Source organism: Myodes glareolus, chromosome 10 (genome assembly GCF_982192425.1).
Source record: "Myodes glareolus chromosome 10, mMyoGla1.1, whole genome shotgun sequence".
Taxonomy (NCBI): Eukaryota; Metazoa; Chordata; class Mammalia; order Rodentia; family Cricetidae; genus Myodes; species Myodes glareolus.
Genome location: NC_142035.1, coordinates 10,380,097 through 10,401,868, shown reverse-complemented (window position 1 = coordinate 10,401,868; position 21,772 = coordinate 10,380,097). Strand labels below are relative to the sequence as shown.

Here is a 21,772-nt window from a genome sequence, read left to right as displayed (position 1 = left end):
GCAAACACAGCACAGATTTATGGCTTCCAGTGTTTCAGGGTGACTTCTGCAAGGATAGGTCCAAGACATTGGGCAAGACCTCCTCCGCCCTGAGACCTGGGGTTGGCGCCACCTCTCTGAAACACTGGGGAGATGATCTTATTCCTAAACTGTCACTCATGTGTCATGATCCAGCATACCTGGACACCTCTGCACTCAGAAGAAAGGACTGACATGAAGGGAACAACATAGCTGAATGACAAGATCTTAAAACACAATGGGAGGAAGTCCAGAGACAACTGGAGGTTTTAAAAGACTAGCAAGACACAAGGCCACATCTCCAAGGTAAAGCCGGCCACCCTGGCGGGAGCTGCTACCCACAAAGGAGAAGTCCGGGAGAGGCCTCTGCCTGCCAGCTCCATCCCTGGTAATCCCTCTTCTCAGGAAATGGGCTGTACCGGGGAAGAGAAGGTCCCAGGGCCCTGACCTCGCTGCCCTAGCTTCAGGATATCTGAGTCACCGCTGCCTCTTGTCTAAACAATGAGCAGAGCTCTTATTGCGCTATCGACACATTAAAGGGCTGCTCGGCCTCATCTTCCAGTTAGAGCAGCTCTGCTTGAGGCGTCCAGGCCGGCCTTGATGGCCACTGCCTGTCAGCAGTGGGGCCACACCGCTGGGGCTGTTTTATGATGTGGCAGGCACAGGGAACTTAAGAGTGACTGCAGGTTGTCAAAATAGATCAAGCCTAACATGCAGCCTCCAGCACCCGCACCCCTCAGCCTTCCGCTAAAGCCTGGGGTCCCCGCAGCTCCACAGGTAGGGCTGTACAAAGGGACTCAGCCTCTCCCATCGAGAGGACTTGAACTCTTCAAATTGCACCCTCTTCCTTCCACAGGGACAGCTTTAGATTTTTATTTTCTTTTCCTTTTCTCGTGTGTGTGTGTGTGTGTGTGTGTGTGTACTGCAGCAATCTTACTATGAACCGGTGTGTGTGTCTGTGTGTGTGTGTGTGTATTGCAGTCTTACTATGAACCCTGACTGGCTTGATACTCACTAAATACTCAAGGATGGCCTCTGCCTCAGCCTCCTGAGTACTGGGATTCCAAGCACACACCATGCCCAACTTCAGAACTTTTTATTCTTCTGAAAACACTTTTTTGTTGGTTGGTTGTTGGTTTTTGAGATAGGGTCTATGTGGCCCTGGATTGTGGTCTTGAACTCTCAATGTTTGAACTGGCCTTAAACTCAGAGGTCGGTCTTCCTCTGCCTCCCAAGTGCTAAGATTAAAGGTGTGCGCCTTTTTCAGAGCAGAAAGATTTGAGGATGTATGTGCGATAAGACTATTTAAAAATAAGAAGCCTTGGGCAACCTTCAACTAGACAGAAACTTTATCACGTGACAACAGGTTCAAGCCATAAGGAAGCTTGCATAAACCCACACAAACCTCAGGTGAGCCACCTGACCCCATCCCTTCACCCTCACTTCAGCACAGCACCCAAGGTTCCGACAGGTGCCCCTCTCAGGCCCCTCCCTCCCATTCCGCCAGTGTCACACCCCTGTTAGGTGCCAGCCATGACTGCAGCTGTCCACCGCAGGCGGTTCATGCACACAGGCCTTGAGTGCCTCCCCTGGGCGAGCACAGACTGGATTTCCTGCTGCCGCCCTGCAGCTTACGACGTGAGCTTCGAGTAGCTGGGGGGAGAGAATCGTCTCCGCAGGTACTTGAGGACGTAGAGGGGGAGACAGCTGACCAGGGTGATGACAGACACCTTCCAGAGGAATGACAGGGTGGCGATGAAGTAGACATCTGTAAGCAAGAAGATGGCCATGTCGGGAGCATTCCGCAGGACGGCCATGGGGCCACCAGAAGAAAGTGCTCTTTATTCCCTGCTTTCTACTCTCTTCTCCCAGAGGGCATGACACGGGCCAGCAGTGCACGTGGCCCTCATTTCCTCCCCTCCTCATTTGGTGAAATGTTACTTTCAACATCTAGGAAAAGAACCTACCAGAAAACATTCCCACAGGTGTTTTTGAGTCTAAATGACAACTGGAGTTTCTTCTAAGCCACAGAGCACAGAAAGGAACAATCAGTGCATGGCTCTACTTCTCAGTGGCTGTTCAGACTCAGTGACACCCACAGAAAGTCAAGAGAGGGACCCATGGCCACAGGGCAAAGTGAGCAGAGACCATCTGTCAAGATCAGGCTTTCACTTGGGGCAAGGTGCCCTGTCCTGGGCTGGGGTAGTGAAGCCAGGAACTTGGGGAAGCCTGGGAGGGGAGGCAACTGGGTAAGCCCTTCCCAGTCTTGAGCACAGCATGGAAGGAAGGATGTCACCACTAAAGCAACTACTACGTGGTAGGTCAAGAACCACTTCTCTACCTTTCACCTACCTGTCCAATGTCCAAAGCCACCCGAGCCTCCTGTCAGGGACCACACCTCTGCATTCCCTCAGACCCAGGCCCTTGGGCACATAGTAGGTGCTCACAAAACCTCTCTAAAAGGAGACCATTGTAAACTAATGTCTCACTTTCTAAGTGAGATTCTGAGGTGATGCTCTTTCTATCTCCACTGATGGCTTCACAGGAACTAGTGAGGCTGGGAAAAGAGCCTGGACCAAAGATGTTCCTCGAGAGTCAGAGTGTCACAGTTTACTCATGAGCATCCACTAAGGAACCTGGGTAGACTGCTCCCTCCCATCTGCCTCCTTCAATGCTACCAGTTAGCTGTGCCTGAAATGACACTGTGACATTTTATGCATGGATCTGCTCGTACCTGTCAAGGTATGGCCACGTTTCCCTGCCCTGGGAGTGGTGTTTTACCTGACTCTCTCAAAAGCCACTGGCTTCCTGCAGCCTCCCGACTCTCCCTGGAAGTCTCTGAAGAGGTGGCCCTGCCGCCTGGATTGCAGGAATGAAGGGCAGGGAAGCAGCTGAGAGAATCAAGCTGCCCACCGCCGCTCCCCATTAGCAGACTCGCCAGAGGATATCTGAGCACATTCAACACAGACCCATCACTGATCTTACTGAAGAGATCTAGAAGGCAGACTCTCTCTGCTGGCCTCCTAGGATGGCACAGGCCCTGGACTGAGGAGACCAGTGTTAGAGTGACAAGAGGACCCAGCAGAGAAATTGGTGGCTGTAGCAGCAGGGTCTATTGCACAAGTGGATGGAGGGGAGCTAGAAACAGGTCTGGGCCAGAATGGAGTCAGCCTGGCGGCTAGCCACACACGGGGGAGGACTGGCTGAGCTGATGTGACTTCTGGATGCCTTAATGCAAGTGTGAGGGTCAGTATAGGAGCAAACACGGGCTGGCCCTGGAGACAGACACAGGCACACTCAAACCCATGCCTGTGGCTAGGCCAAGAAGTGATGTGGGATTCCCCTCTGTATGTTGTGAATAAGTTTTATACCATTGGTTAAAAATGAAGCTGCTTTGGCCTATGGCAGGGTAGAACAAAGCTAGACAGGAAACCTAAACTGGATGCAGGGACAAAGAAGGCAGAGTCAGGGAGATGCCATATAGTTGCTGAAGGAGAAAGACACCAGAACCTTACCGGTAGGCCACACACTCATAGTGATACACAGATTAATAGAAATGGACTAATTTAAGATGTAAGAGGAATATGTCTAAGCTATTGGCCAAATAGTGTTGTAATTAATATAGCTTCTGTGTGATTATTTGGGTCTGGGCGGCCGGAAAATGAACGAGCAGTCTCCACTTACAGAGAAGTCACCCTGCCTCACACTTCCCGTCCCAACTGTCCCCACTCCCATGCTGTCCTGTTTCCCAACACTCTGGTCTGCAATCTCTTTATGGTTCACTTCTCCCCACTGTCTGCTTCACCCACTGTCTTTGGCCCCAGGCTGTGCCCCTTCCTCCCCACTCCCCCATAGTATCTAATCTGTGAGTTCCTACAGTATGATTTACTTGGGGTCTGCCTGGCTGCCTCTCACCTCACCTTGGTTCTCTCTGCAGTCTAGTCCCATCAGTCTTCTGCGGCCAAAGGATGCTTCTACATGGGTCCTGCACCCTCTAACCAGAAGGGTCAACTCCCTGCCACCCTGGCTCGGGACAGAGACTACTGGTCTACCAAATGAGCCAATGCTGGGAGCAACTGTCACCTCTCAGCCAGCTGTGACAGCCAGTAGTTCTCATGGAGCTTATGGCGGTCTCTACGGACTAGGGCAGAGGAGAGAGGACTATGTCAGCCCAGTTCCCTGGGTGCTGATGGGCCACAGTGCACTCGCACTCAGACTGAACTTCTGACTGAGATTTCATGGGAACCAAGAGGTTCTGTGATCCCCCAAAAAAGTGGAAGAAAGGAATAAAACTTTGCAAAGTCTGGCTTGGTGACAAGGCTTGTCCCAGGAAACTGCTTCGTTATTTATCCCTGAAGATGTTCCGCATCCCAAGAGAGATCACTGGAAAAGCCCAGCAAACCATGCACCCCTTCATGCCCGGGAAGGGGGCAGTACCCAGGCTCTCAGCAGACAGACACCCACAAAGACTTGGGTCCTTATGAGAAATCAGTTTCCTGTTCCTAAGCCTGCGCATATACTCAGTACCTGCTGAGCAGCTCCGGCGGCCCAAGAACCTGGGCGCACAGTTGCTAGATCTGCTACTGAGCAAACCGTGAGTCTGTGCATGTCTTTCACAGACACCTTCTCATTCAAATGCTCTGGATCAGCAGTTAGTTAGAACTGGGGTATGGAGACCAGAGAGAGCATCTCATTGTGCCTGGTGAATTCATGAAGGATTCCCCCTTCCTAAGTCAGCCAGCACTGCAGAGTTTCAAACAGACAGCTGCCAGATGTGGCGGCGCACGCCTTTAATCTCAGCACTTGGGAGACAGGCGAGTGGATCTCTATAGCTTGAGGCCAGCCTGGCCTGTGTGGTGAGACTCTGTCTCAAATCAAGTAAAACAAAGAGGACACTGTGTCCTGGGGCTAGGGCTCAGGGTCTTACCGATGAATTCGTGGAGGAACACCAGGGAGGCGATGTAGCAGGCCAGGCTGAGCAGCTCGGCCACTGTCATGAGCCAGTGCCACGTCTGGATGGTGAGCGCCACCATCAGCAGCTCGGTGAGGATGAGTGACGTGAAGGAGATGGCCACGATGTGCACGAACTCAGACTCGAACAGTAGCAACGCCCCGTACATGATGGTGCTCCCTGCAAACACCAGGAACACCTGAGACAACGCATCATACATACATGACGGTGCTCCCTGCAAACACCAGAGAACCTGAGACACGCATCATACATACATGACGGTGCTCCCTGCAAACCCCAGAAACACCTGAGACAATGCATCATACATACATGACGGTGCTCCCAGTAAACACCAGAAACACCCGAGATGACGCCCGTACATGATGGTGTTCCCTGCAAACTCCAGAAACACCTGAGACACACCTGCTGCCCATTTGTCACCTGGGCAATCCCTGGGGTAACTTAGTCTCTGCGTATGTATATGAGGTGCCTTAGGCCCCAAGTCTAGACAGGTTGTCCATTTATCTTACACAACATTTAGCCGGAGGTCATTTCCACCATGTCATTAGTGTTTCTGTATCCTGTGTCCCACCAGGTCAGGACTCGAAAGCTTTTGTGTTTTTGAACATTTTGGACTAGGATAAATGGACCTGAACCCCTAGAATCCCCTCTGGCTTTGCCAACCGGAGAAGCAGCCAAACTGCACCATAGAATCCTGCTGTGCATGTGCACACTGTGGAACCCTGCTGTGCACACCATGGGACCCTTTTCCCTGCCCCCCTCCTACAAAGGTCAATGTTAAAGCATAGGAAGAGCAGGCATTTCCCTCACCCCAACCTCACCTTGATAGATACTGATTAACACCCAAATTAAGAACGTCTTATAGGACAGCGGCCGCCCCTAGATAAGAAACAGAAAGACCAGGTCACTGCAGAGGCTGAAGACTCACTGCTATCAGCAATGTTGGGACTCTTTCCACAGACCGCTGCTGGTTTTTATCACAAACATCCACAAGGGGCCCCCCAACATCTGACTGAGGAACAAAAATGCCATCTTTCAAATACAGCCCAGAGTGGATATATGCCTGTCTTCTCAGATACTCTGAGGACACTAAGACAGGAGGAAGGTGGGTTCAAGGCTGGCCTGGGATTCAGAGTGAGTTCAAGACTACCCTCGACAACTTAGTGAGACCATTGGGAAAGGACAAAGAGAGTCACGGTGGCACACGCCTTTAACCTCAGGGTTCAGGAGGCAGCGGCAGGTGGGTATCTGTGAGTTCCAGGCCTGCCTGGTCTACTCAGCCAGTTCCAGGCTATCAGGGAACGTAGTTCAGTGGTAGAGAGCTTTCCTAACAAACACACGACCCTGGGCTTACACAAAATAAAACAAAACAAAAACAGCAAAAGGAAAACCCCACACATGCTGAGGAAAGCCCCTGCCTCTGGCAGCGCGGTGTCAGGGCTCCTCTAGGAGCGCAGCCCCGCGGGTGCAGAGCAGACCTGTGACTTTCAGAAACCACCTCTGTTTGCAGTCTGCACTGGCCCTCCCACCCTCCGCCTCCAAAGGAAGGCACAAACCCCCCCCCCCCGCCACCTTTCCCCCATCAGATAGGAGGAGCAAGTGCGAAATGAACGGAGAAAAGAAGGGAGAGGTGGTAGGAAGAAGTGGGGGTAATGGAGTGGAAGTCGGGGAGGGCTGGAGAACCTTGAGGAGGTCCTTGTAGAGCTCAGGATACAACATGGCGACTTCCGACTTCACGTCTTTGTCCAAAACCAGGGAGAACACGGGAAACATGGTGTAGATGGTAGAATACCTGAGGGGGATGGCCGCTGTCAGGGACTGCTTGTCATCCCAGCCTCTGCAATCCGACCTCCCTCCTGCTCACCTGCTTACTGCACCCATCATGCACCAGGCCCAGCTCTTAGCACTAAGACTCCAGATATAAAACAGAAGTGAGCATCTACCCTCGAGGGCTCTTGTGTTAGTCTCCACAAAAGGACTGTTAAAGACCAGTGCCAAGGAGGGGGGCAGAATGGGGAAGAGGAAAAAAACGTGTGTGTGTGTGTGTGTGTGTGTGTGTGTGTGTACACGTGTGCATGGCGTGGGGCACGGACTCAGAAAGTCAGCAGGAATGGGACATTTCTGTGGACACCCAAAGAGGAGTTGCTGGGCCAATCTGGAAGCTCACACCAGGTCCAAGCAACACCTGGTGCAAAGGCCCTGAAGCGAGGGTGCAGCTGTCATGAAGACAGAGAGTAGCCAGGATGGCCGGGGCTGCAGGTGACAAGGGGCAGATTGTAGGTCATACTATGTTCTGACACGTCCTTTCACATGTCTGGATGAGGGGACATTGTTTCCTCTCAGGCTGACCCAACCCGCGGACACAGCAAGGGAGAAGCCTCTGCTGCGGTCCCTGGTCTGGCCCTTCTGCCTCCCTGGTCTTTTTAAGCAGAATTGGGCTCTGGTGCCTGGGATTGTGGAGCCACCTGCCATGTGCCTGAGTAAGAAGAAGCCTGGGGATTCTGGCAGGCCAGGAACAGAGGTGGTGCCAATGGTAGCTGATGTACCATCAACACTTTGTACTCTGTGCAAGGCGCTGGACCCCAACATCCTCCTGGGCTCAGTTCCAACCAAAAGGACAGATTATAAATGCTTCCCCTATCCCAACACCCTAGTAGGGTCACCTCAGACTCTCTGAGTCTGTTCAGTTTGTTCATCTTCAGGTCCCAATGACCGCAGGCTGGAGTACAGGGGTGACTGCCTCCCCCATCTTGTGAGGGTGCTTCAAAGTCTTGCCAATTCAGGAGGCTCAAAACCTGCCTTACAGCCAGAAGCCAAGGTGCCACCAACACCTCTGATGTCTCTCCCCTCTGTGGGATGTTTCTCAGGATGTCATAAAAAGTGAGCAGCTTGTCTGCGGTGACTTACCCGATGATCAGGAACCCTTGGTAGAGAGGAACGGATGCGAAGTAGAACACAGAGGAGAAGACAGCCTGCATGGAGGAGGGAGGGGGGTCACCGAGAGTTTACAGCACAGCCCCCACCCAGCAGATGCTACACGTCCTGTGCAGGGGTTCCTGCAGCCTTCACGACTGCCCTAGGAAGTTAGGACCATCGAGACCCAGAGAGGGTCATGGTCTGGCCTGAGACCACACAGTTCATTCACGACAAGGCCAGTAGTGAGCGTCCACAGTCATGTTCAGCCTTCTGTGTAGTGGGGTTGGGAAGGCTTCACACCCAGGTCCTGAAGTCACTCATGTTTTACACAAGGAGAAATTGTAGGGCCCTTTGGGATTCAAGTCCACCCCTACCTAAGGAGCCTACACTCCCAACCGCTCAGAATTATACCCTGCCAGGTATACACCCTGACTGCACACTGTAGGTACAGAAACTAAGCTGGGGACAGAGCTACCAGTGTTTCCACATTGGCCACCTTAAACACTGGGATAGAAGACAGTACAGTTTGGAATTCGGGTGGGAAGATCTATTTTTGCAATGTTCAGGATCAAACTGAAGACCCCGTACCTACTGGGTGAGCAAATGCTGCCACTGAGCATGTATGGGGCCTATGTACGGGGCCATACATAGGTGGGGGGGGAGGTTTGGTTTCTTTGTTTTGAGACAGGGTTTCTCTAAGTAGCAGCTCTGGCTGTCCTGGAACTAACTCTGTAGACCAGGCTGCCCTTGAACTCAGAGATGCCTGCCTCTGCCTCCCAAGTGCTGGAATTAAAGACATGTGCCACCAAAGCCCAGTGAGAATATTTTTTTCAAAGCATATGACAAGCTAGTGTTTCAGTGAGAAAAAGCAGTAAGGATTTTGCCAACTCTCACTTAAGTCTCTGCTTATACTGCTGGAAAGCAGAGCATGCTGGGAACACCTGGTGAGGAAGACAAGAGCTGATGCTTCCCAAATCCTAACATCTACAGATTCATGGAGGGACTGTGGCTCCCAAGCTTGTCCCCCTAATGTAAGCCCAGGGAATGCTGGGAGTGCCAAGTGAAGGCTTTTTGTAAAAAGTTAGCTGAGCCAGATATGATGGCGCACACCTGCTGTCCTAGCTGTCCTAGTAGCTCTGAAGTGGAGGTGGGTAGATCAAGGGTTCAAGGTCAATCTGAGCTACACAGGGAATTTGAGGCCAGCCTAAGATACATTAGACCAAGGATCAAAAACGAAACAAATCAAAAACACTAAACCAAAATTTAAAAAAAAAATCCTAAGCATCAAGAGAGGTTGGATCTTGCAGCAGCAGGGAAGGCAGAGCACTCCTTCCTCCACCCGCACTCCTCCCCACACCTGTGTTCCTCCAGCACCTGTGTCCTCCCCATCCGTGCTCCTCCCCACACCTGCGCCATGCAGAGTGACAGCATGCCATGAGCCTGCTTGCTAAAGCACTGCACAGCCACAGGAAGCCTGGCTCCTCTGACACTGTCACAACCTCACCGTGGGGAGAGCCACCTCCCAGTGTCTCCTCATTCAGCTGCACAAACGTGCATCTACACACGGGCACATCACAGGAAGTGAACACACCTGTCTTGTTCATCAGAGATCATCATGCCAATGTGCAGTCTTACGGGCCAGGTTAAAGATCCTCAGAGGCACAAGGAACAAGGCCAGCCTCACTCCAGAACCGTCTGGAACCTTTGAGCAGATATCAATGGGAATGCAGATGGCAGCTCATCCGCCTGCTTTTGCGTGTGTGCCCAGGGACAAGATCATTAATCTACCTCCCAGTGATTAAAACCACAGCATGGCCTGGTCCCATCGGTGAATTAGCATAACGGTCTGATGATGGATTAACATAAATTAAAAGTGCAGATGCAGTCTGATGATCGGCAGCAGCTGTGCAGCTTGAGAACGTCTCCCCCAACAGCCGGTGAAAGGCCGGCAGGGAACTCTCCCACGTGAGGCAGGACGAGCACCCTCCACACACCGAACTGCCGTCCACATCTGGCCACACCTTTCCTAAGAACATTTACGCTGATGCACGTGTGCACATGGACACATGCTGTGTGCTTTCTACAGCGCTGGAATGGAGGTCAGAGAGCAGCTCGGGGGAGCTAGTTCTTCCGTCCTACCACATGGGTTCCGGAACTGAACTCAGGTTATCAGGTCTGGCAGCAAACAAGCGCCTTCACCCACTCAGCCATCTCAGCGGCCTCCCTTCTGTTCATGACATGACCTGCTTGGTCTTACTGACAATGGTTTTCCAACCAAGTGCCAAGTTCAAGGTCAAAGCAGATCCCACCAGTTCATTTCACAGCTGGGAAGGTCAGCCTGGGGTCAGGGAACTGTGTGCAAGGGCTTCACAGGTCCTCAGTGATACAGGCGAAAAGAGACAAGAATCAAAAGGTCTTATCACCAAACTCAAGTACTTCACCCTGAGGCCTGTGGAGGGGCTGCAGTGGGAAACGAAAGTCCACAGGCCTGGGCCAGGAGTGTACCGCCTTCTGCAAGCTGAAACTGCTTCAGTCCCTTTCCAGTGAGGTTTGACTCTGATGGGCAGGCCATGCTGCAGTTCCCTGCGATGATGGCACTCTGACTCAACCTCAACCTTTCCACCTGTAAAATGGGCTCAGGCTATAGCGTGAGGAAGACAGGAGATGCTGACTCCATTACAAGCATTGAGCCAAGGACTAGGATGCACTCAGGAAAAGTGAGTTAACACCAGGTGTGTGGCGCATGACTCTACTCCCAGCATTTGACGATCACACACTTGCACACATTCAAGCCTGGGTCGCTTAGCAAGTGCCTGTCTCACACACATAGTTATTCCTCTGGTGTGGCTGCCACCTCTTGGCCCTTGTCTGCACAAAAAAAAAAAAAAACAAAAAAAAAAAAACAGGAGCTGGGATGTTTGGCCCTAACCCTGCCCCTTCCAGGGAACCCATGATGAGATGGAAGAACTTAACTAGGGGCTGTCAGCTGGGATGTGGTCAAAGGCTTAAACTGGCCAGGTGGGGGGTCCAACTGCTGGGATTTTCCATGACAACGACTGTCCTAAGCACCCAGGCACAAGGCTAACTGCCACCCACCTGGGAAGTATGCCCACTTGTACCGAGACAGAGCTACATATGCCCAGGTGCACACATAAAAAGGTGCCAACTGCTGCCCACCTGTACAGCGTACCTGTGCACACCTGTGCAGAGGTGCCAGCTGCCTGCCATGCCCACATGGCCCTACGAGAGGCACTAGCTGCCACCCACCTGCACGGTGTGCACATGCGTCTGTAAGGTCGGTTGCTGCCCTCCTGCACAGTGTGTCTGCACTGCCTGGGTGGTGCACCGACATGTGAGGGTACCAGCTGGCTCCCACCTGCGCATCGTGTCTGTGCCTACTCTCTGCCTATGAAGAGCTGACTCTCTTGAGAGGACGCCGCGGCTGCACACCTGCATGGTGCTGATGCAGAGGCTCCTGTGGATCACAAACTGGCTGAGGGCCGCCGAGCGCTTGTAGCTGTTCCGACCGTGCACCATGAGTAACCGGCCAAGATGCTTGAACTGGGTGATAGAGAAGTCCGCAGCCAGAGACGCCTGCTTTCCTTCCTGCAATGCGCACACAGAGGTCAGGGAGCATGTCTTTGTTAATTGAAACAACAAGACATGACAAGGAGACCTTTGAAGACATTCAATAACGAGACTTTGGTTTCAGGCTACACGCAGTTGGTGGTCCAAGTCAAATTGGATTTAAGAAGAGGAATTTACTTAAATAAAAACCACACTAAATCACAGATACTTGTAATGTGAGGGTCAGAGGAGGCTTGTATTAAGTTCTCCCCCACTCCCAGTGTTTATGAGAAGCAAAAAATCATCCATAGGTGCTTTATAACACTGAAGGTCCTAAGGGTTAAACACGGGGGAAGTCTGATGCAGTCACAGTGTAGAACATTCCTGAACATTCTGCATGCTCCTGGATGTGGAGCTCACACTGCACCCACAGTGACACGCATGCTTTCAAAGGCAGATGACTGGCACAATTATTGAGAGACGGACATCAGCGCCTACTGGTGTGACCCCGAGGATACGAATCACCCTGGAACACTTTCCACACAGGCTGCTCAGAGTGCACCGACCCAAGGACTCACTGACATTCCTAGTACTTCAAAAATAACAATGGAGGGCCGGCAGGATGGTTCAGCAGGTAAAAGAGCTTGCTGCCAAGCCTGATGACCTAAGATCAAGCCCCAGGACCCACATGATGCAAGGAGAGAACTGAGTCTCACAAAGGGTCCTCTGACTTCCTCATGAGCACTGGGCCATGCATAGACACACACTCACATTCAAATACATAAATAAATAAATGTAATATATATATATATCAATGGCATAAATACCAAACACGCCTAAAAAAAAAAAGATCAGAGAAGTGTTTTACATTATAGAAGATTAAAGAGACACGAACGCACGCTAATGAAGGAAATTCGGGGTCCTTGATTATTTCCTGGGGCTTCTTTTGTTCTTAAGCTACAAAGACATTTTGGGGACAATCGGGCAAAATGCCCATGAATCATTAGGTCAGCATTACATCTGGGGCAGGAGTGGGAGGGGGGTCCAGCTGCTGCGCTGATGCAGGGAGATGCTGCTTCTTAAGGATCCTGGGAAGTATTTAACATGAACTGTGTGCCCAGAGGGAGAGAAAGTGGAAGTCAGCAGGTGAGAGAAACGAAAGGCCGATGGAGCTCACTACCAGAAAAACATTATATATATATATACATATATACATTATATATAAACAGTATATGTATGTATATATATTTTTTTTTCATGGTACTGCATTTACACAGGGCCTCACTGACCCAGAGGCTTGCAGGCTTGGCTGGTGGTCCAGTGAGCTCTCAGGATCCACCTGTCTCCATCCCCCAATGTTAGATATGCCCAGCGTTTTAAGTAGGTGCAGGGCATTTGAACTCAGGTCTTCACATTTGCAACACAAGCGCTTGTACTCACTGAGCCACATCCCCAGTTCAAGATGACATTTTTTTATATAATAGAAAGTTACAATGCTTGTGGTTTTGCTGAACTGGAGACAAAGACTTAGAGCCGGGCACAAAAGCCAATCCTTGTTCAGCATGAGTTCTGAAGTAAGAAATGGGAAGCTGAGGACAATTCAAAGAGATGACGGCCTTGATAAGGAGGTTGGTCCTGAGAACAGAGTTGATGACTTAAAAGCATGGTTAATAAGAGATTTAAAAAAAAAAAGAGGGAGGGTTAGAAGTGACCGCTGTCCCTGTCTCTGATGAAGAAAGGAATCCAAGACGTAACAGATTTAAGCAAGCTGCATGACAGAGAGTGTGGTGTGTTTTTAATTTGAAAGCATACATGAAAATAATATATATACATGGACAAAATATGTGTAGATGGTATCTATAACAAAAGCACACACACCCAAAACCATAATGCCCAGAAAAGAATTTCGGAAGATTCCCCAATGTCACTAGTTTGGTGCGGCTGAGAGGCAGGCTGGGCGTGACTTACATGATGTATGTCTGCTGTGGCAGGCACTCACTACTGTCATGTGCTAAAACCAAGGACTCATGAGAGAATTTTTAACAGAAGGGAAAACGTCTCCTTTGTAGATAGCAACCTATAAAAGGCTTGTTAAACTCCAGAAATCCTTCAAGATTTGCTTTAATTCTGAGTGTCTATGCACGGGGGTGGGTATGCATGGAAATGCATGTGCCCATGAGGCCAGGAGAGGAGTGCGGATCCCCTAGAGTGCCTGTGGGTGTGAGGGGCTGGATGTGGCGCTGGGGACGAAACTCCAGTCCCTTGCAACAGCAGCACATTCGGAACCACTGAGTACCTCTCTGGCCCATGCCTCCCACAACCCCACCACCTTTCTGGTTTTCTGAGGCAGGGTCTTTTTCTGTGAGCTCTGGCTGGCTGGAACTACACAATCCTTTCACATCTACTTCTTCATGAGCACTGGATTTAGAGGCAAGAGCCACCACTGCTGGCTCAGTTGCACTTCTTAAAACCTACACCTAAAGGACTCTGCACAGATTCTGGAAGCAAAGTCTCACCCAGGAACCACGGCATAGTGAGTGTGGGGTGGAACAAGCCTCAAGGAGACAGGAGGGTCAGGGTCACATCCTCAGCTGTGAATCAACTTCCAGACCAGCCTGGGAAACGTAGAGAGAGAGAGAGGGAAGGAGGAAGAGAGGCAGGGAGTGGGGAGTCAGGGGGAGAAGCAAAGAAAGGAAAAGAAACAGAACTAGAAACTCCAACCGAGGGGAAGAACTGTGTGCACACACTCACCTTGCCCTCCACACCCACACCACAGTCCGATTCCTGGATCATGCTGACGTCATTGCCTCCATCACCTGCGGAGCACACAGACCAGAGAGGAGAGGTAGGAATGTGGGGACATGGCAGTCTCAGAGAAACCATCCATGCCGTGCTCTTCACTCTGTGCCAGCCATCCTCAAAGGGGCAGCTGATGCGTGCTGGAGACCAGGTGGCTCGCTAGGGTCAAATGCTGAGCTGTTGCAGAGGCCAGCATCTACAACCTCTTCTCAAGAGCCCCTGCAGGACATGCACGTCCTCAGGACCCTGTGGCCAGCACACCTCATACTTTAGTCCTTGAACACCCAGGTGAGGAGGCCACCACCATTGTCTCCATCCTGCTGAGGTGCAAATGTAGGCCCAAGAGGGAAAAGGAGCCACCTAAGATAACCAGTCAGTGACCACTTGGTTGAGAGATTTGAAACAGATCTGAACCTCAGCACAGGGTCTTCAATCCTCTGGAACGCCATGGCCATCAGCCACATGCCAAGAGAAAGGACCCTTCCCTTTAGGCATGCTTGTCTCCTCTCTCTCAAGGGAGGGGAGGCGAGCAACCATAGCATCCTCTTGGCCTGAGTTAAGAGGCCTGGGGAGTCTGAACACACAGCAGCAGAATTCTAAGGTACTTGTCAAGTCAGTTCAGAGCATCTGCAGGGCAAAAGGCAAGCAGACAGGGCCAGCAGGACAGCGCCTCCAGCAAGCCTGAGCACTCCCGGCGACGCCTCCTTCCACCAAGGCGAGCTTACCCACTGCGCAGGTGAGCTTTCCAGTGCGTTCCTGGAGCAGCCGCACGATCTGGGCCTTCTGGGTAGGGGCACAGCGGCAGCACACAACAGCTGGGCACTGGCAGGCCAGCTCCATGAACTCATATTCATAGTACTTGAGGCAAACCTGGGGCGGGGGTGGGGGAGGCGGGCAGTGTCAGCCAATGCCACCCCCTCCCTGCAACCCACAGCAGGAAGAGGTGCCCTACCCATAAGCTCCTAGCACCAACCTCCAGAGAGTCTCCAGAGATGACCAGCGCACAATCATGCTTCCTGCGGAAGGCGTTTAGCTCAAGGTGTGCTTCCCCACGGTTGGTCACCTGAAAGGGTACGGAGACAGAGAAGGCCTGGCTCTCTGGAAATGGCAGACGGCATTTTGAACAATGGTCTCCTAGAGCTTGTGTGAACAAGGTCCTTCCCCTCCCATCACCAGTCTTTGGGTGAAGGATGCTGTGGGCCCAGGAGACTGTATTATGACATTCATCCCTTTCTGTTTCCCAAGGACTAAAACAGGTACACAGTCAGGACTGGGCAGGCACCATGGAGACCTCTTGCATTTACTCTCAAAAATGCACCCCAGGAGACCAAAGCTTGGAGGGGCTCCTTAGCCTTGAGCAGGGTCACCAGAGCCCTGGAGGGCAGCCTGGGGACCTTTCTGTACCGGTACTGCTACAGGCTTTGTGCATTGTGCTTGACTGTTGGCAATGCCAAAAACAGTCACAGTGCCTAACTTTCTTCTGCTCCCCAAAGGAGAACACAACCACCAAAAAGGATCAGAGCACAGAATGAGCTCAAGGCTGTGTAGTGGGGTCCTTGACACTAGCTGAAGGGATGGTCGGCTGGGACCCCTAGCCCTTCAGTAACCTACACAACCACCTGAGGTCACCAACGGCTGCCCCTCCTCCCTTCAGAGGCCCATTCCAGGTTATGGGTTACAGGACGAACGCAAGCATCACCCCGCACGGCCCCAGCAGGATGCTTTACCAGCCGGAAAACATGAATGTCTTGGTTTCTGGTCACCAGATGTGCGTTCTTGGCCGTGCACGTGGCTGTCTCCAGCTTGTCCCCTGTTAGCATCCAAACCTGAAATCACAGCAGGGAAACAGTCCTGAGTGCTGGGCTCTGAAGGTGCCCTGGCCCTAGGGTCAGTGAGGCTCTCAAGAACATCAAACCTCCCGAGACTCGTAGTCCCTGTGATTCCAGGGATAGCCCAGCACGGGACTTGGTGGCTACTGAGAGTGGGAGCAAAATCTGACTGCTCACCAGAGAAAAATCGGGCTGAATGGGGTGTGGTGGGGCACAACTTTAATCCTAGCACTCAGGAGGCAGAAGCAGGAGGACTGCTATGAATTTGAGGCTAGCCTAGGCTACATATCAAGAACCCTCCAAAACAATAAAATAAAAAACAATAATAAGCAGATATGGTGATTCATGCCTGTAATCCCAGCAGTCAGGACTGAGGCAGGAGTGTTGTCAGATCAAGACCAACCTGGGCTACATCTTAAGATACAGCCTCAAGGGGGCTGGAGAGATGGCTCAGCGGTTAAGAGCATTGCCTACTCTTCCAAAGGTCCTGAGTTCAATTCCTGGCAACCACATGGTGGCTCACAACCATCTTTAATGAGGTCTGGTGCCCTCTTCTGGCCTGCAGACATACACGCAGACAGAATATTGTATACATAATAAATAAATAAATACTTTTTTTAAAAAAAGATACAGCCTCAAAAAGCAAAACAAATGAAACAACAAGCTACACAGAGGCTGACTTGTAGCCAGTAAAGAACAGTGAGAAATGAGCAGAGAGACCTAAGTTCTGGAAGCCATGGACAGAACTATCCATGCCCCACAGAGCCTATGTCTCTCATAGGATGAGGAGAGGGATCCAGAGGTGGCACGTGAGACCCTGAGGCTCCAGGGTCTCAGTCATGCAGGTTATGGTCATAATCCTGCATACGAACGAGCAGAGCTGAGGCTCAGGTCACTCTCCTACATGTGTGTACCTCTGAAAGACTGCCAAGTCTGACCAGTCTTCTTGGCTCAGTGTGACGTCAGCACTCAGCACACTCTAATCAGCAGGGAGCCCTGTAGTGGGCACACCCACCACTGTCATAAGTCACATATGGCACTTACTAATGGAACATGTGAAAAACAACACACATTTAGGTGGTGTGCTTTGCCCCTGTTAAAGTGTTAGAGTACACTTTAAACTCCACACAAAGTTGACTGTGTAGCCAGAGGTAGCAGTCTCATCCGTCTCCTGTGCTATGTGTGCTGAGGAGACGGCTGAGCTGGGTGAGGGCACTTGCAGCATAAGCACGAACTCCTCAGCACCCACACAGGAAGCCATGTGCAGTCATGCACACCTACAACCTCAGGGCTGGGGTCAGGGGAGCGGCAGGGACAGGAGGGAGAGGTGCTGGGCTTGTGGGCAGTCAGCCTCATTCCAGGCTCAGAGAGAGACTCTGTCTCGAGGGAGGGAGGAAGAGAGGGAAGGAGAGAGAAAGAGAGACAGACAGACAGACAGACAGACAGGAGAGAGTAAGGAAGGAGAGAGAGAGAGAAAGACAGAGACAGAGAGAGAGACAGACAGACAGACAGATTAAAAGCACAGGGTGTGCTCAGTGGTAGAGTGCTTGTCTGCCATACACAGAGATCTGGGTCCCACCCCCAGTAGAGCATTAAAAAAAAAAAAAAACAGAACCGCAACCATAATCCCAGCCCTCAGGAGATGAAAGCAGTACAATCAGGAGTTTGAGGACAGCCTGGGCTACACATCCAAGTCCTCAGCCTTCAGAACCCAGTGTCTCACTGGTCCTCAGACGCCCTCTACTGGCCCTGCAGAGTAGCTGTCTGGATTGCTTCCACCCCAACAGCAGATTAATACAGAAGTCTCTCTACTCCTCAATGGGGTGTCTGTCCCTTTCTCACCGGGCCAGAGCAACCAACTGTCGCTAGTCAGTCACTCAACAAAATCACATGGTGCAGCGGGACCCAGGGCTGCCCTGAGTGACCAGGAGACACATACCCCTGACCTTTGGAGAGCTGGCCCTGTGAGGAGGTAGCCAGGAGAAGCAGTCATTTAAGATGGTTTCCCAAGCCAGGCCTTCTGAACTGAGGCACTCTTCCCAAGCCAGGCCTTCTGAGGTAGGGCACTCTGGGGTCCCCTTCCCAAGCCAGGCCTTCTGAAGTGGGGCGCTCTGGTGTCCCCTACTTCTTCCACCTCCCATTCATTTCCTTCTTTCATTTCTTCCTTTTGTGGGCAGGCTCTCACTATATCCCAGGCTGACCCTGAACTTGAGATCCTATCACTGACTCCCACATGCCGAGGTTAAGAGGCATCTCACCCAGCCTTACACCCTCAATGTCTCCCTGCTGCGGACCAGGCTCCGGCTCTCCTACAGTCCTACCTTGATGCCGGCATTGCGCAGCGTCTCCAGCGTGGGCCTGACGTCGGCTTGAAGCTGGTCCTCCACACCAGTCAGACACAGCAGCTCCATCTCCATCTCCAGGCTCTCGATCACCGTGGCCACCTTGAGCGAACGGTCATGCACACTCAGCTTGGCTTGGACATAGCGGGCCTGGAGAATGGCAGAGACAAGTCAGGGGGTGGGGAGATGAGGTGAGGCCATCACCCCACCACACTGCCTGGGTCAGCTGGGCCTCCTGAACCCCACTTCTGAAGGTAACTGACTCCAATCTGACCCTACTTACTCCCTCTTTATCTGGCAGGAAAACCGAAGAGAAGTCCGGATTCCCCGTGGAACTGTGGAAACAGTCACAGCAGGCACCATGAAAGAAACCTGATCCTAAAGTCTTACAAACACATAGGGCACATCAGAGGCACAGGACCAAGCCAACTACTGGGGGTCTGGCAAGGACCCTAGAGATCTGTCCCTCAACTGCATGCACCCTGGTACTCGTGTATGTCAGTCTTGTACCCGGGACACAGGCATTAGCCAGACAAGGCCCTTCCATAGGGAGCATGGTCAATGACGTGAGAGAACCACAAGTAGATAGGATTGGAGCACAAATTTAACCTGTTTTATAGCTCAAAACTAGTTGGGTGTCTCATGTCGGTCACCTCAGCACTCAGGAAGCTGAGGAAGGAGGATTCCAGGCAAGCCTGGGCTACACTCAAAACCTTGTCTCAAAACAGCAGCAAAACAGAGACACAGAAAGATGATGGGGTAGGGGTGTGGAAGTGATTTAGTTCAAATCTTCCTAGAGTAGGTGACAAAGGTGAGTCACGTGGGAGATTGTGGAAAGTGACAGGCAGTGTGGGAGACATCTTGGAGAGGTCACGCGTGAGCGTGAAGTGGGAAGCGGGCAATGGAGCGAGAGCCAGGCAGAGCAAACGCCTTTGCAGGGGCCATGTGCAGAGGCCCAGTGCTGACAGGAAAGCTGCCATGCTCATAAAGGCCAACGCGACCAGAGTGGAAGGAGCAAGGTGTGCTCCAGGAGAGGTGACTGAGGTGGGTCGGGGATGCAAGGCAAAGGTCACGAGCCACTTACTTCAAAGTCTTGGTACTGCTCCTCTGTGAGGGACTTCTTGGCCACCACGAGCACCCGCAGTCCCTCCCGGGCCATGTTGCCACACTGCAAGGCAGACAGAGATCAGTGGGAAGCTATGTTCAGGCCCAGGTCTGAGGCTGCCCCAGAGGAAGCCAAAGGATTGGGGAAGATGGCAAATAAGAAAACTGCCTTCCCCTAAAGCTACGGTCTCCCAGAGCCAAGCTTCTAGCTGGAGCTGCAGAGGGGCGAGCTGCAGGCTGAGCCCAGCACACATGGGTTTTCTCTAGTCAGCACAGTGTACTCCAAAGCCCAAATCCACACGGTAAGGCTCAGTGGACAAAACTTGGTTAACTGTGGGTTGAGCACCATTCACCATCCCCTTGCAGTCACCGCTCCTGTGTGTACCCCTAAACACTGGTGCCACAGACCATTTCAAGGGGCTACATGCGTCCAAGTGTGACCCCGAGAAAGACAAACCCAGGCCCGCCATTTATCTGTGTGCCTCACCTGGCCCTGTGGGCATCTGGTTTCCAGTCCCCCAGGAGGGAACCGCATTACTAACTGGCAGAGTGAGCGCTCACCTGCCTGAAGGTGAGATCTGGCCTCCTGACCTCAACCAGCACTCCTCCCTCCAGCTAACTGTCCACCAGGGATCTTCACCCCTGTAACTCCCTACACAATCACTTTCCCCTTGAGTGCGGGCTGGACCTTGTGATTTGTTCCCAACACACAGAAAAGGGAGGGGTGCTGTTTCTGTGCTTAGGCCACCAAAGATGGAGACTTCCATCTTGTCTGCCATCTTCCACTGCTTGGATGAAGACAGCTGTCATGTTGGGGGTGCCCATGAAGAAATCCATGGGGCAAAAGACAAAGGGTGGCAACTGAAGGAAACCCAAGACCTTGGACCACAGCCCTAAGGAGCTGGGTGCTGTCTGCACCAACAGTGCAGCGCAAAGCACCAAGCACTGAGCACCAAGCAAAGACTGAGCTCAAAGAACATTCTACCCCAGTTGGATCTTCAGCTGAGCTATCCACTGACACCCTGGCTGTGGTCAATGGGAAGCCCTAAAGCAAAGACCCCAGTTGAGGCACGCCCAGACCCTACTCCAGACAAATCAAGAAGGAAAAGCAGGTTGTTAAAGTAACTAAGTTTTGCAGTAGGTAGTACCGCAATTTTACGGTAGTCGGTGCCACAGCCAGCAAGCAAGTACAAAGATCCGCTCACTCCTCACTGCAAGGCCAGGCTCTGCAGGGCAGGTTCCCAGGACCTGGCTTCAACTCACAAGCCCAGGCTCACCTCTTCCTCCAGCCAGTCATTGTATTGGACGATGCCGGCCATGACAACGTCTGCTCCCTTCATGTAGAACGTGATTTCCCCCGTGGATTCATCCTGGAAAGAGGGTCAGGAAGTGATGACCATGGAGGGGACACCAGCCTGTAGGCCTGACCTGCTTCTTGTGACAAACAGTGTACAAAGTGCTTGGAAGAGCCCGTGCTTCTAAACTTTATATGTGTATGTATGTATGTATGTATAATTTATTTATATGTGTATGTGTTTTCTGCCTGCATATATGTTTGAGTACTACATGTATGCCTGGTGCCCTTAGAGATCAGAAGAGGGCACTGGATCCCCTGGAACTGGAGTTACAGACAGCTGTGACCTACATGTAGGTGTTGGGAGTTGAACCCGTATTCTCTGGAAGAAAAGCCAGGATTCTTAACTGCTGCACCATCTCTCCAGCCTCCCAGTGCTTTTACTGGCCAAAGATAAAACATTACTGGAGCGAAGGGGTGGCTCACTCTGGGGCAAAGGCCACAGAAAGCAGAAGAAAGCTCAGCTCGGAGCATTTGGAAAACTGTTAAATGATAAAGCAAGATCAAAGAGCCAAGACATTTGTCTGGGAAGTTGTTGCCATTCCAGCTGGAACTGCCCACACGCAGCCGGCTTGTTTCAATTGTACCATGGGCTGTGCAGCGGTGGCCAACTGTGCTCCACAAACAACAGGAAGACGGCAACAGGGAACTGGGGACCCTCCACATCTCAGCACTGCTTGCGTGTGAGGCCTGAGACTCTGCAGTGGAGCGGCCCTGTACCTTGTAGGGTGATAAACCCACCAGGTGTCAGGAGAGGCCCCATGCTGACAGTGTCTTCAGACACTAGTAAATGTCCTCTGGAGAGACAGCCAATGTTTCCACATTGAGACTGCCGTCTGAGGATGTGTTAGGTCACATTCTTAGCTAACCT

The 21,772-nt window shown here is 51.8% G+C and overlaps 1 protein-coding gene across 11 annotated transcripts in view; it reads right to left on the bottom strand.

Moving 5' to 3' along the window:
* Positions 1–1,349: 1,349 nt before the first annotated feature.
* Atp9a (ATPase phospholipid transporting 9A) overlaps positions 1,350–21,772 on the bottom strand; it is a 99,381-nt gene continuing 78,958 nt past the window's right edge. For all 11 annotated transcript variants that reach the window (XM_087910956.1, XM_085696976.2, XM_087910951.1 and 8 more), the window contains 13 exons: positions 20,825–20,917; positions 19,528–19,611; positions 18,423–18,593; positions 16,000–16,098; positions 15,246–15,335; positions 14,998–15,142; positions 14,225–14,289; positions 11,357–11,512; positions 7,898–7,962; positions 6,674–6,782; positions 5,812–5,869; positions 4,946–5,149; positions 1,350–1,786 (listed from right to left, as the gene is read on the bottom strand). In XM_087910956.1, the coding sequence (XP_087767082.1) occupies positions 1,650–1,786; positions 4,946–5,149; positions 5,812–5,869; positions 6,674–6,782; positions 7,898–7,962; positions 11,357–11,512; positions 14,225–14,289; positions 14,998–15,142; positions 15,246–15,335; positions 16,000–16,098; positions 18,423–18,593; positions 19,528–19,611; positions 20,825–20,917 (1,476 nt within the window). In that variant the 3' untranslated portion in view covers positions 1,350–1,649. The remainder of the gene's footprint in view (positions 1,787–4,945; positions 5,150–5,811; positions 5,870–6,673; positions 6,783–7,897; positions 7,963–11,356; positions 11,513–14,224; positions 14,290–14,997; positions 15,143–15,245; positions 15,336–15,999; positions 16,099–18,422; positions 18,594–19,527; positions 19,612–20,824; positions 20,918–21,772) is intronic.